Source organism: Myxocyprinus asiaticus, chromosome 35 (genome assembly GCF_019703515.2).
Source record: "Myxocyprinus asiaticus isolate MX2 ecotype Aquarium Trade chromosome 35, UBuf_Myxa_2, whole genome shotgun sequence".
NCBI lineage: Eukaryota > Metazoa > Chordata > Actinopteri > Cypriniformes > Catostomidae > Myxocyprinus > Myxocyprinus asiaticus.
The window spans coordinates 42,584,043-42,601,515 of record NC_059378.1 but is presented as its reverse complement, the minus strand read 5'-3'; the positions used below and the strand labels follow the sequence as shown (position 1 = coordinate 42,601,515).

The 17,473-nt window shown below is 38.4% G+C and overlaps 1 protein-coding gene across 3 annotated transcripts in view; it reads right to left on the bottom strand.

Moving 5' to 3' along the window:
* Nucleotides 1-17,473, bottom strand: part of LOC127426489 (heterogeneous nuclear ribonucleoprotein L-like) — a 67,718-nt gene that overhangs the window by 25,163 nt on the left and 25,082 nt on the right. The window contains exons 1-6 of one of the 3 annotated variants that reach the window (XM_051673346.1): nucleotides 8,218-8,378; nucleotides 7,526-7,644; nucleotides 4,390-4,627; nucleotides 2,717-2,802; nucleotides 1,712-1,808; nucleotides 1,541-1,613 (exon numbers count right to left, since the gene is read on the bottom strand). In XM_051673346.1, coding sequence (XP_051529306.1) covers nucleotides 1,541-1,613; nucleotides 1,712-1,808; nucleotides 2,717-2,802; nucleotides 4,390-4,627; nucleotides 7,526-7,644; nucleotides 8,218-8,295 — 691 coding nt within the window. In that variant the 5' untranslated portion in view covers nucleotides 8,296-8,378. Of the gene's footprint in view, nucleotides 1-1,540; nucleotides 1,614-1,711; nucleotides 1,809-2,716; nucleotides 2,803-4,389; nucleotides 4,628-7,525; nucleotides 7,645-8,217; nucleotides 8,379-17,473 lie in introns of those variants that run through there. The other 2 variants (XM_051673345.1, XM_051673347.1) reach the window with 2 other exon arrangements.

The window sequence follows — 17,473 nt, the reverse complement described above, 5'->3', positions numbered from 1 at the left end:
TTATTTGAATCATTATATTAACTATATAAATTATATTTATAATTATCTAAATATTTTTATTCATAATTATTTTATTATTACATATTTTTTATTTGGGGGCCTTTCTCGGCAAATATTGATTTAAATGCAACTAATTGTGATTAATTTGATTAATTAATAGGCATATCACGTAATTAGTTTAGATTAAAAATTGTAATCATTTGACAGCCCTATTATGAGCACAAAATTTACCATGGTTTTACTACAGTAACCATATTTTAACAATAACATTTGTGGTAAAACTGTAGTAATAATTCAGGAAAATCCTATTATTATTTTTTTAACAGCATTTTACATGTTATTTTTGGTAGTAAAATTGCTAATCACAGTATTTTCAATTTTAGGTTTTATCAAATGTTGTTTATTGCTCAACATTGTTAAGAACAATAATATTAACATTTAATAATTATTCCCATTTCAGTTTTACTCCTAAATAAAGTCATCCCTTACTGTTGGCCGATCAAACAAAGCTTTGCAAATCGGTTTTACTGAGTCATTAAAAGAACGATTCTTTCATGCATCAAACATCACTACACTACCTAACCCTAACTACCACAAGAACATGAACTTATGTGCTCGAGGAATGAAATAATGTACCAATAATGTCATTAATGTTGCAGAGCAAGACCTGAAAGTCTCCTAAAGTAATATTAAATACAGACTTATTCTACTGATAAATTGAAAACTGCTGTTGCAAAAACACAATTGAAATTCCAGAGGGAACGCCCTGTTCCTCTATTCTCATTTATTTCCAACAGTAAATGCTGAAGAATCAATGGTAGCTGAGCTGGAGAATCTCTGACATCGAGGACGTTTGTAAACCAAAGCTGGAGAATAATCGTGTCTCTCACAGGCCTGTGAGGAAGATTTGTGAACTTCAGCTTCATTTCTAATTTCACAAAGTGCTGACTGAAACTACAAAGAGCTGAGAGCTTCAGAAAGATGCACAGAGAGAGTCTTTGACTTGAGTTTCTCCACAAATATTCTGTCACGCGTGTCTTTACATCAGCACATGAATTCCAGCACAGTTTCAGTGGCGGCTCACACTCGTATCTTCAGTCAATAATAAAGCGTCACATTTACAGAGACAAAGTCAAAGAGTGCAGATCGATGTCTCCAGCGCTGCTGTTATGCACTGCCGCACCAGTGAGTGTGGTTTCTTTTATTAGGTGGACGATAAATCTGAGCCATATCTTGGAAACATGGCGGTGGGCTGTTGTGAACATCTTAGCAACCACCTACAAGGCTCCAGACAGCAACTAATTGTTAAACTCTTTTAACCCTTCTGTTATGTTCCGGTCAGTTTTGACCGAGTTTAAAACAGTGAAAAATGAATCCTAATCTTATTTTTGGTCAAAATGCCTTTGGATATTTGCAATTTCGTTACACACTTCACCTTTAAACAAACCATAACCGACAACTCCTTTATGTCTCCTGAGCTATAAAAGAGCAATGTCTGATCAATAACACACACAGTAGGGTAAATTGAGGGTTGTGTTACCTCGTCGCAGCAGGAATGGTTTGGTGTAGTCCCAGCTGTCGTTGTCGTTTCGGATGACGTTGAGTCGTGAGGGCTAGAATGAGAGAGCACAACGCCACTGCATGTGTGTTAGCTCCAGCGCTGTGTGTGTGTGTGTGTTTGAGTCTGTGTGTGTGAACGCTGCACATTTACCCGAGCGTATTCGATTTTCAGCGTGCAGCAGCGTGCGTAGATGTCAGCGCCGTTCAGAGCGGCTTTGGCCTTCTGTGCGTTCTGAATGGATTCAAACGTGCCGCAGGTCAAGGAGAAATCTCACCACTGACACGCTTTAAAAACACACTTTATATGAACGTGTGCTTTTAAAAATGAAACATCAGCACAACAAAAATACAAAATGTAACAAACCCAATAAGACACAGTCTCCAGAAATCATGTCATGCTGTAACTGTTCTTAGTGGATTTATTTATTAATTTGGCAAGTAATCTTGTAATAAGCAGGATAATGAGCAGTCAGATTGTCATTTATGCAAAATAAACACCAACAGAACTCTGATGCAAACTGGAGATAGAATTCAGATGCTCAGCGATCTCACATAATCACATAATTTCAATGCAAATCAAAATTTCATTTGCATTTATTTATTTAATTGGTTATTAGCCATGTAATAAACTGGATTATGTTCGGTCAGCCGGTTGTTATCGCAAAATAGTTTATCCCCAATTAGAAAGTGTGTGTGTGTGTTTGTTTATTTCTAGAGTCCAAAATGAACTTTCTGTCAATGGACATTGACACTGTATATTGCATTAAAACTATCAGTGAAATGTCATGACTTGCTGCTATTTTGTTCCTCAAATGTTCATTTTAGCGGTTTAACAGAAAGAATGTGTTGCAACATGGAGGTTTTTTTCCTTTTTCTCATGAGGTTTGGACTATTATTTCAACATCACAATTTAAACCATGTACTGTCACAATTTTTAAATCCTGTAAAAGTTATCAGCAGACAACCGGCCAGTAATCTGTATTTTAATTTGAACATTTGTAAATGCATTGTATTCACATTCAGCTCTAAGCAAGTGTTCATTTGGGATCCTGTATATCTGTGATATATAAAAGTGTGTTAGTGTCTCACACACACACACACACACGCACACACTGTCAGTCTGTCTCCATGGAGACGTGTCACACAGGAAGGATATTCCACCATGGCTTGGATCCCGTTCCTCTTGAAGATGACGATCCGCAGCACGTTACCGATCGGATTACAGACTGTGTACAAAACATCCTGCAGGAAATGAAGAGAGTTACAGTCAATCTGCTGACATGAAGTCTTTATAAGTCATTTATACAGCAGCACTCAGTGGAGTTCAGTCTCGGGTGAAGCGCTGTGTTTTAAAGATGCTGTGTCAAGTAAAAAGGAGTTGCTGTTTTTGAAAGCCACACGCTCTGTGTGAACGGCCCCTTAGCAGCATTTTCTGTGTGCTATTAGGGAACTATAATGCCTTAAAAAGCTGTCTTTTGGAAGGTTCAGAAACAGGGTTATTATAGTTTTGAAAATGTAATTAGTTTTTATTTTTGCTTGTTTTGTTTTGGTTTTCAATTTCAGTTTCGTTTTAGTTAGTTTTAATTGTGCATAAATAGTTTTTATTTCATTTTTATATATTAAAAATGGCTTTTTTGTTTTGATTTCATTTTAGTATAGTTTTAGTTTTCATTTGTTAACACCACAAATCTGTAACACTTTAAAATAAGGTTGCATTTGTTAAAATTAGTTAACTAATATAAACTAACTGTGAACAACAGTTAAAGCACATATTATTCTTAGTTAATGATATTTCCAACATATACTAGTAGATTTTTAACATTACAAATAATGTTAACAAATAGTATATGTAAACATTAGTTAATGCATTTTAAACTAACATGAACTAGAATGAACAATTGTAGATTTATAAATTAACATTGACCAAGATTAATAAATGATGTAAAAATGTATAGTTCATTGTTAGTTCATGATGCATAATGCATTAACTAATGTGAATAGAACCTTGTTGTAAAATGTTAACACAAATATTGTTTTTTGTTTGTTCATGATGCATTTATTAATGTCAACAAGTACAACTTTATTGTAAAGTATCTCTGCAGCATTTACTGTATCAGCAACGTGGACTGGAATCACATGGTCTAGACGGCCCGCACCAAAGAACAAGCAGTCGCTTATTTGACAAAGATTCAGAAGTTCATGGAATTAAATATATTCAGAAGTTTTGTTTGAGGTCCCAATTTATTTCATGCTGTGTTTGCGATGTTTCAAAGGGCGGCATTATTTGCAGCCAGCGCTTTCTCTCATGCTAGTAATTTTGGTGTCATCCAAAGCCCCGCCCACAGATTTACGTGCCTCTAAACATCACATATGCAAGCAAACTGTGATTGGTTGTTTTCACAAGTCAATCAGACGGCCACTCGTCAATTCTTTTTAAGGAAAACACTGAGAAATCAGGCTTGAGAGATTATTAAAATCAGATCATACAATAATGATTGAAAATACAAACATTGAAGTCAGTTTCTCCATGATTCTATTTCGTTTTTGTTCGTTTTGTTGTGTACTTCTATAGTTTCAGTTTAGTTTTTCCCATTTTAATTTTTAAGTTAAATAAAATATTTTTTCACCATTAGTTTTTGTCTTAGTAATAGTTTACGATAATAACCTTGCTTGGAACGACTTGAGAGTGAGTAAATTTTCCTTTTTATGTATACTGTCCCTTTAAGACTCTCCTGTGTTTTCTGTTTATATGAAGTGGGTTACAGCTGTGGTTTAGTGATGCTGTGGGTCTGGTTGCCATGGTGATGAGATACAGTAGCTCTCGGTTACCGTGGTGATTGGATAGAGAGGATTCTGGATGGAGAGCAGTAGCACTTTGTTTCCGCTGTTGGGATTGTCTGCGTTGGTGGGCCGCGTGATGCGTTTGCTGGTGGAGTAGTTGAAGTACGCCTGCTGACCGGCGATATAGACGGCCTCCTGAGAACCGCACGCCACACAGTGATCAGCGCTCTGAACGTCCTCGAACTCCACCAGTGCCTGACGCTTGAATGGCATCATCATCACATAACTGCAGCGGAGACAGAGAAACACATTTGAAGATGTTAGTTACAACACAAGTTCCGGGTGATTCTCACGAAACATGTCAAGAAAATAAATGTCCTATTTTCAGAACGTTTAGGCACATGTGACTACCCATTGCAGCAACGCAAAAACTAATTCATATATTATTTAAACTGTAAAGTATTTATACATCATAGTAGTGCTCTATTTGTACTATTCATTTTTGCTTATTTTAAATAAAAAATCAACACATAAATACAACAGCATCTTTTTAACTGTAATGACTGTGTTGCTTTTATGAGGATCACCATTGACAAGATAAGAATCGGAGACAAAATGTGTTTAACCCTCCTTTGGTATTCGGTAATTTTTGACTGATTACATTTTCCTCATTTAATAAAAATGGTTTCCTTTATCTGAACAGTACAAGATTTGGTGACTTTTCCTCCATTTGCCATCTGAACTTACAAAAAAAATTGGGCTTGATTCGGTAATTCTAAGTGGTTGTAAAACAAGTGACACCTTTGGTATTCATTAAATGAATGGGAAAGACTAGAAAACATACAATCAATAAATCAGCCACAATGCAGAACAAAAAAACAGACAGAAATTACAGGGTGAGACTCTAAAACATACTCAGTCCAAAACATACACACACACACTCACACACACACACACTTACACACACACACACACACACACACAAACACACACTCTCACACACTCTCACACACACACTCATACACACACACACACGTTTGCAAAATACATTTTTATTATAGAAAGTTTGAAATTGCAGACATTTACTTCTGTTTTATCCTCTAATTGAATTTTCAGAATTTTGCAGTTAATTTCTGTTTCTTGATGTTCATTTTCTTGACATTATTATGCATTTACTTTGAGTTATTACATTTTTATGTTTGAAATAAATTATTGGTAGAAAAATGTTTATTCTGCGTCTTCTCTTTGTAACACCATGGTCAGGTTTGATTGCAGCATAATGACATTAACAGCAAAAACTGACACTTCAAATCAATTTAATATGATAAACTTTGACAAATAATAGTTTGATAATGTCTAAATATATATCCAAATGCACATCTTGTGATAAAATATAAAATTAGGTTACAACAAGTCCTCAGACTACACAGTATGTGTCTACAGTCATCTACTGGCTGTTACTGGCATGACATGGTGTTCAACTCATGTTATTTATATTTTGTTCATCAGATGGTAGAAATCTGCCTCCAATTTATGTCACATTCTCATATTTTCTTCATGTTTCAACTTATAGAACTGTAGGTGCTACACTTAAAAAAAAAAAATAATAATAATTATTATTATTATTTGTATATGCAAATTAATGGTCAAATTTAGAAATGTACATGTAAATAAGATAATAATAAAAAATAGCATAAAATACCAAAAGAAATGCATAATATTATTGTTCTTCCTTCAGGTAAGAAGAAACGGTATCATTATCATCATCATCATAAAATAAAATATAAAAATAAAAAAGGTTACACATCTGACCCTTCCGGTCAAAAATGACCGCAAATACCAAAGGAGGGTTAAGTGACATGAAAATAATGTCACAGTGCAAAAAAATCTTAATGTAGGCTTCATATTCTTTTGTCATTGTTTCTAAGGGGAAGTGCACTACAGCAGAAATAAAAAACACAATGTGGCATCATGTGGTCATGAGATGTTCTAAGTGATACTGGCATCCGTCTATGAATAACCTCACACAACCTTCAGTTCTGCTGATACACAGCAGAAACAAAGAAATCTGCAGTTTCAAACACTATCTCGTCTTCTCTGCAGTCATCCATAAGGGCACTCATGTTTTCTGAGGTCAAATATTCACTTTACTATTCTTTTACTGTTTCACGTAGTCTGTTTTGAACTTGTTTGATTTTAAACTCTCAGATCAGCTCATCAGATCTTCAAAAGTTCTGCTTCATTTCTGTGGCTGTAAATGTCACTTTAGAGAAAAGCCTCATTATCAGTCTACACTGAAAATAAAACCTTATTAGCACCACAGACGATGTCTGACTTTTGTAAATTATATATATAAATACTGATTTTTGGATGATTTTAAGCAGTCTTTAATCAGCATAAGTCTTGAGCAGCTGAAAAGATTCTGTCGTTTCATGCAAAAAAACAAACATTTCATAATATGAATTTCATATTATCTCAGAAGAATTAAATGCTCAAAGGAACTGTGATAAATGCACATGAAAGACGTCGTCAGAGTATTTAAATGTCTTCAGAAACAAGTGAAATCTGTGCTGTGGAATATTTCACACAATTCATTACAAGTGCGTTATGATTTATCGACTTTAGAGAAGCAGTGTGCAGAATTAACACAAGTTAAAATTGGCTTTGGCAAGTAAATAAGTTACTCACTCAATTATTTTAGGAACAGCAACATAACACATGCTTGTAGAACTGGAATGGTAAGACTGATAGTGAGACCCGTGCTGATTTAAGTGATTCAAATCAAACATATATAAATCTTCTAGTGACTTTTACTGCAGTAAAAATTTACCATCAGAAGTTTATCCAGGATGAGATGAAGACAAATTCGTCTCATACACGATGCTGCGAGTGACACAAACACCTGCACTGAATGACACTTATATATGTCTATATATATATATATATATGTAAAAAATATCACAATGTCACAAGGACAAAAATCTATAATTTTAATCAAAAAGGTGCATTTCATGGTCGATGAGAAACATTTATGGCTGGCAAGAAAAGCAAGCAATAATTTTAATATTTAGTATGGAGGACAATTTCACTAATTACAAGGGAAGAAGGTCAAACTGATTTCTCTAAGCTTCTCTCTGCAACTTTCCCATGAACTTTTCATTCATGCTTTATCATTTGTCCGTACCAGATGTTTCCAAATTTTTCCAAGGCTTCCACCAGATCAGCTTCAACCACAGATTCACAGAGTCCACGAACATGAACGACGGGTGACGGAGCGATCCGGTGGGTGTCAGAGCTGTTATCCTGTGGATCAGAGAGACATTCAGCTACATCATTTCAACACGTTTTAATATAAACTTCATCAACCCAATCTCACATGAGACCAGAGTTTTCACTAGTGTTGTCACAATCCCAAAACGATACCGTTTTATGATTTTCCATACCAATTTCAATACCACTGCAATTATACCTTGTGGAGGCAGGGGTGCGGTCGAGTGCTGATCTGTGGAGAGTGAGGCCGGGAAAGCTGAGTGGTTAAGGATTTACACCTGGGCTAACAGCTGTTTGTATTTTCATTGAGCTGTGGCGGAGTTAAAAGGGGAGGAGACGGCAGCAGACGGGAGAGAGAGTCGCGCTTCAACCATCTGTGTGTGTGCGCGTGTTTTGAGTGTTTGCTGAAAAGCAACAAGCATTTTGTCCTTGGAATTGAACAGTAACAGGCACTAAAGTGTATTGGTGTATATCTCCATGCACACACCTCACCTTCACCCGGTGTGCTGCACCCAAAGCCTCACCTTGAACCAAGCTTTGGAGAATTTAAGTTTGATTACAACCCGAATCCACCAAGGCTTTGTATGTACCCCCTTGGATACTCACTGGTATAAGGTACGTCCCTGCTCGATTGGGGGCAGCTTGTGATGCGTCTGGGACCCGGACCCACGGCCCCACAACCATTACCGGGCATTGATCCTGGATGTGTCCCGGTTCCTCGCAGCGCCAGCACACCAGCCCAGACCTTACTCCTGCGGCCCCAGATTCACCAACCTGGCAGGAAATGGGAACAGAGAAAGAGGGGGTCGTAGCACTAGAAACACCCCGGGTCCGGGGAGCAGGCTTCGGGGAAATGAACCCTCGTTTGCGGGGGGTTGGGACAGGAACAGTATGGGATGGAGAAGGGGAAGAGAGAGAGGGAGAGAGAGAGCTGTTGTGAGAGAAAAGGATTTGCCGGCTCCCGGATACACCGCCAAGTGGTCCTCTGCCAGCTGGACTGCCTCTTCCAGCGATGCCGGACGGTGGCACTGGACCTTTGGCAGACGGTCAACGAACTGCTCCAGTACCACCAGGTTGACGACTCCATCGGCGCCGCGGTCCTCAGCAAGCAACCACCTCTGACAGGCATCACGGAGCTGTTGGGCGGAGTCGAACGGGCGGCTGAACTCACCGAATGTCAGCGCCCGGAAGCGCTGACGGTGCTGTTCTGGGTTACAGCCGACCCATTTCAGGATGGCTTGTTTTAGGTCCGAGTACTCCAGGAGACTTGTGACAGGTAGCTGTTGGGACGCAAGCTGAGTCTCCCCCGACAACAGCAGCAATAAACGGACCACCCACTGCACTCGGGACCACTCCAACTCCTCTGCGGCATGCTCAAAAAGTTTGATAAAGGCTTCGGGGTCGTCCTGTGGTCCCATTTTCGGTAAAATGATCTGAGGAACTGCGGGCTCGGACTGGGTCGCTGCTGGAGTATCACCCTGTGGCAGCAAGCTCCGGATCACCTGTCGGTCCTCCACCTAGGCTTGCATCAAGGCCTGGAATCGTTACTCATGTTCCGACCACAGCTCCATGATGTTGCATTTGGTGGATGCCGGCAAGGGTCTTCTTGACGATTTCAGCCAGTGGCAAGGACTCCATGACGGCGATCTCCCTCGATTCCCGGGTTTCGGCACCACTGTAGCAAATCCCTTCGTTCCAGGGATAGAGGAAGCGGGAGACGGCGTACTCCTTGACAATGAATAAGTCTTTATTTACAAAATGCTTGTTGCTTTTCAGCAAACACTCAAAACACGTGCACACACAGGCGGTAGAAGTGCGACTCTCTCTCCCGTCTGCTGCCGTCTCCTCCCCTTTTAACTCCGTCACAGCTCACTGAAAATACAAACAGCTATTAGCCCAGGTGTAAATCCTTAACCACTCAGCTTTCCCGGTCTCACTCTTCACAGATCGGCACTCGACAGCACCCCCGCCTCCACATATCTATTTTTTTAAATATTAACAATTTAAATTAAAACAATAGTATGTGCATTCAAGTATTCCTCACTTGGTTAAACAGTGCTTCAGTTTTTTTATTATTATTCAGTCAATAATAAGCAACAAAGAAATGTATTGCTTAGAGCAGTCAGTGAGTGTTTTCTATTAGGATGTATTTACACGATAAGCCCTAATGCATAGATCTGATTTATTATGCAGCCTCAGGGTTTCCACTCTTTTCAAGACATAATTTTCCAAGACATTTCATGTTCCCAACGGGTGTAATATTTAAGCAAAAAACACACGAGAGGTCATGATGTATATTGTGGTTATTGACTGATTAATTTTACTGAATTCATTACACACATTCATTTTGAAGCGTGCAGCACATGCAGATGATATATTTATTTAATTAAATCACAGCCTTTTGCAGTTTAATAATTACACTAGGACATATTGCAATTTTAATTTGATTATTTGTGCGTTCAAACATTCTTGTTCGTTTCAAATATGTCAAATTCCGAGACATTCTGCGTTTTTATAGCTAATGTCATTTTTTATGACTGGATTCAGTGATTCCATCCCTTTTTTTCCTTGACATCGTGGATTTGTGTATTTGACACCTATCCCGAGTCCCAATCATTCAATGTTTTTGTACATGTAACAAAAATGTTAGCCACACACAGTCAAACCATTTTATTATACCTAAATCTTTTCCAGGACAATTAATTATTTTCCAGGACATTTAGGTATTTTTCTCATTTTCCATAACTTTTCCATGACTGGAAAGCTGCATTGCAAAATTTCAGGTTTTCCAGGACAGGTGGGAACCCTGAGTCTGTTTACATTCACTTGAGACTAACCGACTAAGTTTAAATTTATACCACAACAAGATGGATATTTTGACCAAGGAATGCATTTATCTAAAAACGTTATGGCATTACCATGTCATCATGATGTCCAAAAATCTTTTTGGACTTTTTTTGTTGGCTGTATGCATTCAGATCGACTGATTTTCATAAAAATAGTTAAATTACGGCTCACACAGCTAAACGTGTTCATGTTGAGAATACTCATAAGGAGACGTCATGCAGAGATTAAACAACAGTAAAAGAGCAGGGACGCAGGAGATGCGCTCAGGACAATCACGCTGAAATTGCAGCACTGGCAGTTACGAGAGGAAAATGGCAAATAAACTGCAGCTGCACGAGTGCTGTGGGTGCAGACAATTACACTTACACACATTAAACACTAATAACATCAATTATAAGAGTGAGTTCTCTTTACATGAATCGCTGAGTATGATGGAAATGGCTTTAATTTATCGTACGGTAAAATATCTTCACATTTGTGCTCAGTGTTTACAGAAAGCCATTATAGTCCTCATGTAATGGATGTTTTTTGCAGTTGTCTGGCAGCAGGGGCTTTCAGTCTCTCTCTCTGTCTCACATACACACTGACCAATTACGTCTCTTCACATCACAGACCCTGACAGCGTTGCATTACTGGAGCTGTATGTCGCAGTGAAGTGTGCAGATCTTCAGTGTTGCAAGTAAAAACAGAGATGCCACAAATAACTGCCATTAGATTTAGATCCACAGAGACGGAATTTACTGTGAAGCTCAACAGTGTGGCACATCCTTGTTTGTGCTGTACGTTTTTACATCCTCATCATGTATTTCTTAATGAACTGGATAAAATATTCAAGTCACAAGTGGAAATAATAATAGTTAGTTTTATCACAATGACACAATGAAGTGAACAGAGGGGTGAATTTAACATAATTTTTCTACCTTGGTTTGATATGTTGCCATATATGTCCCATTCTAAACCTCTAAAATGAAAATAATGTTTTGTCAGAATTCAGTAGAAGGAAATTTCTAGCCATCCAGTCTTTGAAAACATTGATACACTCAGCTAACTTGGAGAATTGGGAAATTTCAATAGGTCTTGAAGAAATATAATGCTGAGTATCTAATAGGACATAATGAGCAGAGGACCTAATACTGAGCCCTGCGGCACTACATACTTTATTTCTACTTCTACTTGACAAGACTGTGTGTGTGGAGGGTAATGTAATAATACGAGAGCTTATTTTTCCAATTAAAACAGTAAACTATTTATATAAGCCAGGTCTCAAAAGTACTAAATAGGGATGCATCGATAAAAAATGTGTGTGCTGATACAATATCCGTTTATTTACAACAACATCTGCCAATAACGACAGTTTGGTGGCTCTGCTTTTTTTGCTATCTTGTTTCAAATCAGTGATAATTAATTAAACAACTTCTAAAGAAATTTAATTAATCACTTTATTTTCTCTGTCTCAACATGTCTTCTATATTTGAGAGTAACTGGTCTCAGTTATAAACAAAACACATAAACAAAAAGCAGATTATTAACTCACATTAACTGAATTCTGAATAGCCTCTTGTTCAGCTACACTAATGAGGCTAGGCTAGGTTGAAAGTAATTACACACCAGAGAACACAGCGAGAGTTGTATGTAAATGGTCCAACACATTTTACTGGCCCTGATCGTCGATTAAAAAAAATAATCTGCAGATAGTTGCTTTTATCAGCCTTTACCAATGTTTGGCCGATATATTGATGCATCTCTAGTATTTAAGTAAGGAATAATTGATGACATCCCTAAAACACTCTTGTGAGTGGAACTACTTTCTTCCGCCGCAGATTCAGCATCTCGCTTTGATACAGCTCAAGCCATCGTTGCTAGTTCAAAAACGTCATTTTAGAACTAGCAACGGAGGATAACGAGGCTTGCGCTGCTTTACTGAAGCACTTACTGGAGTAACAAGTTAATGCGTTTGTGTGTGAGTTTGTTTTTGAGGGATCGAAAGAGAGAAGCTCAGAAACAGAGAGATCACCAGTGGGATTACATTTATTTTGTTATAGCGCTTGTCAAAAGTAATATCGCTTTAAAACTGCCAAGATTTTAGAGTTTAAGCACTCCTCAGCAGCAGCGAGTGTCGCCATATTTCCGTTATAAACCTTAACAACTGTTTTCAACCCTACTGAGATGCAGGTGTGCGCTGACATGATGGCTGCTTTTCGCTTGCGAGTAAGTGTGTGTGTGATGCGTGTATGTATATGTTTCCACGTGTGTGTGAGAGCTTGAGAGGGGCAGGTGGAGCGTGAGGGTGTTTCCCACAGATATTTCAGATAATATAGAAATTTTATTGATCAAGTGTATCTAGCTTTGATACAGCTCAGGCCTTCGAAAACATCACTTTAGAACTAGCAACAGAGGATGCGCTGCTTTTCGGCATGTGTGTGTGAGAGAGAGCGAAAGAGAGGGGAGGGGTAGCGCAGTGCTTTCCATTATAGCTATGTGAGGCTGATTAGGGCAAAATACATTGAAACATAAAAAGTTTCACATATTAAAAGTTATTTCGGATAATAGAAACTGTTGTATTGATCAAGTTGCAAAACGAGTCTCAATGTGTGTGTGTGTGTGCGCACGCGTGTGCGTATGTATGTGTGTGAGCGTAAGTGTGGGGGAGACAAGGGAGCTTTTCAACCGGAATTGAAATAAATTTAGGATATGATAGGCATTGTTTGTCATTCTTATACAATGTACTTAACCAGTGTCTTTGTTTTATATGGTTATTTTGTTGTGGTAGCCTGTAGGGCTCTGAAATAATTTGGTGAAGTGATATGGAACCGTTAATCGGTCAAGACCTGGAACTACTTCATAGCCATGCGTTTACTTGAAAAATAATTGCACACCTTAGAACGTCAGTCAACCAATCAGAATCAGGCATTCAACAGACCCATGGTATGATGTTTATTAATCTTTTCTACTGAGCATTAAAATGTCTGATTTCACTTAGTGTGAATGGTTCATCTGGTTTCAGAGCAGGCAGAAATGGAATCTGCCATCATTTCTATATCGTTGCAGCCCTAAAATACATAATTAACCAACAGAAGACTGAACAAACACACTGATGCACATGTTTTCTTCATGTGTAAAACCACACGTGCCCTCTGACTGCTGCAGTTCTGCAATTTGCTCTTTCTTCTGCATGCATCAAACTCTCATTCCATTCTGTTTAGCAAAACTCCCAATTGACTCGACCACAGAGTAGAGCAGAAAACAGCTTGAGCGCCACTGCCAGCTCAAACACGATGCCAGGACAGGAAATGACCTTTAACCCTTCAGTCTCACAGCACTACCCATTCACATACTCATATACTCCAGAATATGAAGGATATTACACTTCTTTAATATTCACTTGAAATAAAATACATGATACACTTCACACCAAACCATTTAAAATGAACTAGTGAAGCAAAAAGACAATTACAAATGGTGACAAGAATAGTTACAGCATCTATATACACTTTCCCTTATACATCCATGTACATCTTAAGCTAAAACCTTATTGTTTTTATTTTTTTTATTTTTCCCCTTTTTCTCCCAATTTGGAATGCCCAATTCCCAATGCACTCTAAGTCCTCATGCTGGCGTAGTGACTCGCCTCAATCCGGGTGGCGGAGGATGCATCCCAGCTTCCTCTGCGTCTGAGAATGTCAACCCGCGCATCTTATCACATGGTTTATTGAGCGCACTGCCACGGAGACATAGCACGTGTGGAGGCTTCACGCCATCCACCGCGGCATCCACGCTCAACTCACCACGTGCCCCACCGAGAGCGAGAACCACATTATAGTGACCACGAGGAGGTTACCCCATGTGATTCTACCCACCCTAGCAACCAGGCAAATTTGGTTGCTTAGGAGACCTGGCTGGAGTCACTCAGCACGCCCTGGGATTTGAACTAGCGACTCCAGGGCTGATAGTCAGCGTATTTTACCACTGAGCTACCCAGGAGCAACTGACAGCAAACAGACAGAACAAGATCATAAACTGAAAAAATATCATAATCTAACATAAATAAGAAGCATTTTACAGAGTGAAGACTCAAAAACCAGCAACTATTCTTTAATATTTTATTATATTTTGGACAGACTTGAAATAAACACCTCTGTCTGTTTGTGTCCCTCAACACAGTACTTTAGTATATTTTAACCCTGTTTTAAGCACTGTGGGGGATAACTGGTGTTAACCAGTGAAATCTCTTTCTAGATCACTTGTTTAACAGCCATCACACCCTCCAGAAAGAAGTGCGACACATAAAGCAGAGACGCAGAGAGACAAACACGTTTCTGTCATTTCACACTGTAATAGTAACTGTGAGCATTGAGGCGTGATGTCTGTGATCTACTGCATTTAAATCACACAATTAAATCAATGTATCTATTGGACATTTATAATTATCTGAAGTCATGTATTTTTATGCCATATTCTTTATACCTCTCTTTTTAAAAGTAAAAATAAAACGGTATTCACAGTAACCCATTTTATTTCTGTAATGTGATGTGTTTTTTCAGTATAACTTTGGGTTCGGTTCAGGTTTAGGTTTGTAATGAATAAAAAAGTAATTATTATTATATCATTATAATAAATATTTTGATAATACAGTGTATATTTTTCATGTGGTAGACCAATATATCGTGCCGATAGTTGCTTTTTTGAACTATCGTTATTGGCAAAAATCTAAATACTAATAATTGCAGATATTTTGTTTTATTCTTCCGTGTTCCTCTGTGTTCGCCGCTGGAGGATTCTACAGTTAGAAAGGATTTGTTCTACAATGTAACAGCAGCCCTTTAGAAGTGGAATAAAAACAATCATGACACCTCGTGTGGATTTGCTGTATCTAAATCTTTCATCATTGATAATCTTCATCCATATTTGTATCCAGACTTCAATGCATATTTTGGTATTTTGATCAGATAATACATTGTTTTAAACTGAACTGATGGCATACAAAGAAAAATGTGACAATATGGAAACATGCTACGTCAGCACATACATTATGTCTTTAGCTTCATATCTTGTGAATAATAATTAAAAAAAAACTCATTTGGTGAATTATATATACTGTATACACTGCATGCCCAATTATTAGGCAAACTGTATTCCTCAGGATTAATTTTATTGTTGAACAAACACAATGCTCTCAGTCAATCCAAAATGTTATTGAACCTCAAACCTGAATGTTTAACAAAGTAAAAGTGAGTTTTGTCTTTCTCAGGGGAACATATAAGTGTGCACAATTATTAGAAAACTAAATTACAAAATGAATTTCTCCCAACTCAATTGTTTATTCTCAATTTTTAGAGTAGGTGCAACAAATAAGTAACACAAAATGACAATTAAATAGCATTTTTGGCCTTTCAGAAATATTCAGTGACCAATATAGCCACCCTTCTTTTCAATAACTGCCATGAGCCTTCCATCCATGGAGTCTGTCAGTTTCTTGATCTGTTCACGATCAACTTTCGCTGAAGCAGCAACCACAGCCTCCCAAATGCTGTTCAAAGAGGTGTATTGTCTTCCTTCACGTTTGAGAACGGCCCACAAGTTCTCAGTAGGATTTAAGTCAGGTGAGGAAGGGGGCCAAGTTATTATTTGGGCATCTTTGAGGCCCTTGCTGGCTAGCCGAGCAGTGGAGTGCTTGGATGCATGTGATGGAGCATTGTCCTGCATAAAGATCATGGCCTTCTTGAATGCTGAGGACTTCTTCCTGTACCACTGCTTGAAGAAAGTACTTTCCAGAAACTGGCAGTAGGTTTGAGAGTTGAGTTTCAGTCCATCTTCAACTCGAAAAGGTCCAACTACCTCATCCTAAATGATAGCAGCCCATACCAGTACCCCTCCTCCACCTTGCTGGCACCTGTCTCGAAGTGATGCCCTGTGTCCATTAGTGATCCAGCCACGGGCCCATCCATCTGGTCCATCAAGAGTCACACTCATTTCATCTGTCCATAAAACCTTCATGTCTTCAGGTATTTCTTTGCCCAATCTTGATGCTTCAACTTGTGAATATATTCAGTGGTGGTCGTGTTTCAGCCTTCTTGACCTTGGCCATGTCTCTGAGCACTTGGCACCTTGTACTTCTGGACACTCCAGGTAGGTTGCAGTTCTGGAATATGGTAGCATTGGAGGATAATGGGTTCCTGGTAGCTTCACGTTTAATTCTTCTCAAGTCTTTTGCAGTTAATTTGCACCTTTTCTTCTCCATACGTTTTTTGCGTCTTAGTTGACTATTTGCAACAAAATGTTTGATTGTCCGGTGGTCACGCCTCAATAGTTTAGCTATTTCAAGAGTGTTGCATCCGTCTGAAAGGCATTTTACAATATTTGACTTTTCAGTGCCAGTTAAATCTCATTCTTGGCCCATTATACCTGAGGTAATGAAGCTGCCTAATAATTATGCACACCTTGATATAAGGTGTTAGTCACTTTCGCCACGCCCTCCCTCATTACACAAATACATATCACCTGAAAATGATTGAACCCAATAAGCATTCACGTTTATATGGTTTGGAGTTGGAAAATGTGCATGGAAATAATGATAAGATCAGAATACTCACTTGCCTAATAATTGTGCATGCAGTGTATACAAAACCCTTCAGCTAGTACATTTATAGGCTATAAAAAGCTTAATTTTGCTTAAGAAACCCTCACTAAAACCTACACTCTTTGAAAACTACAGACCAGTCTCTCTCCTCTCATTCATAGCAATAGCAAAAACTCTTGAACGAGTCATGTTCAACCAAGTCTCCTCTTTTCTCTCTTAGAACAACCTACTAGACGTCAACCAGTCTGACTTCAAAAATGGATACTCAACACAGATCTGTCTTGCTTTCCATTACTGAAGCTCTGAGACTGGCAAGAGCAGCATCCAAACCATCTGTCCTAACTCTATTGGACCTTCCTGCGGCTTCTGACACAGTTCAAATTCTACTGTCTACCCTCACGGCAATGGGCATCACAGGAATCGTGCTCCACTGGTTTG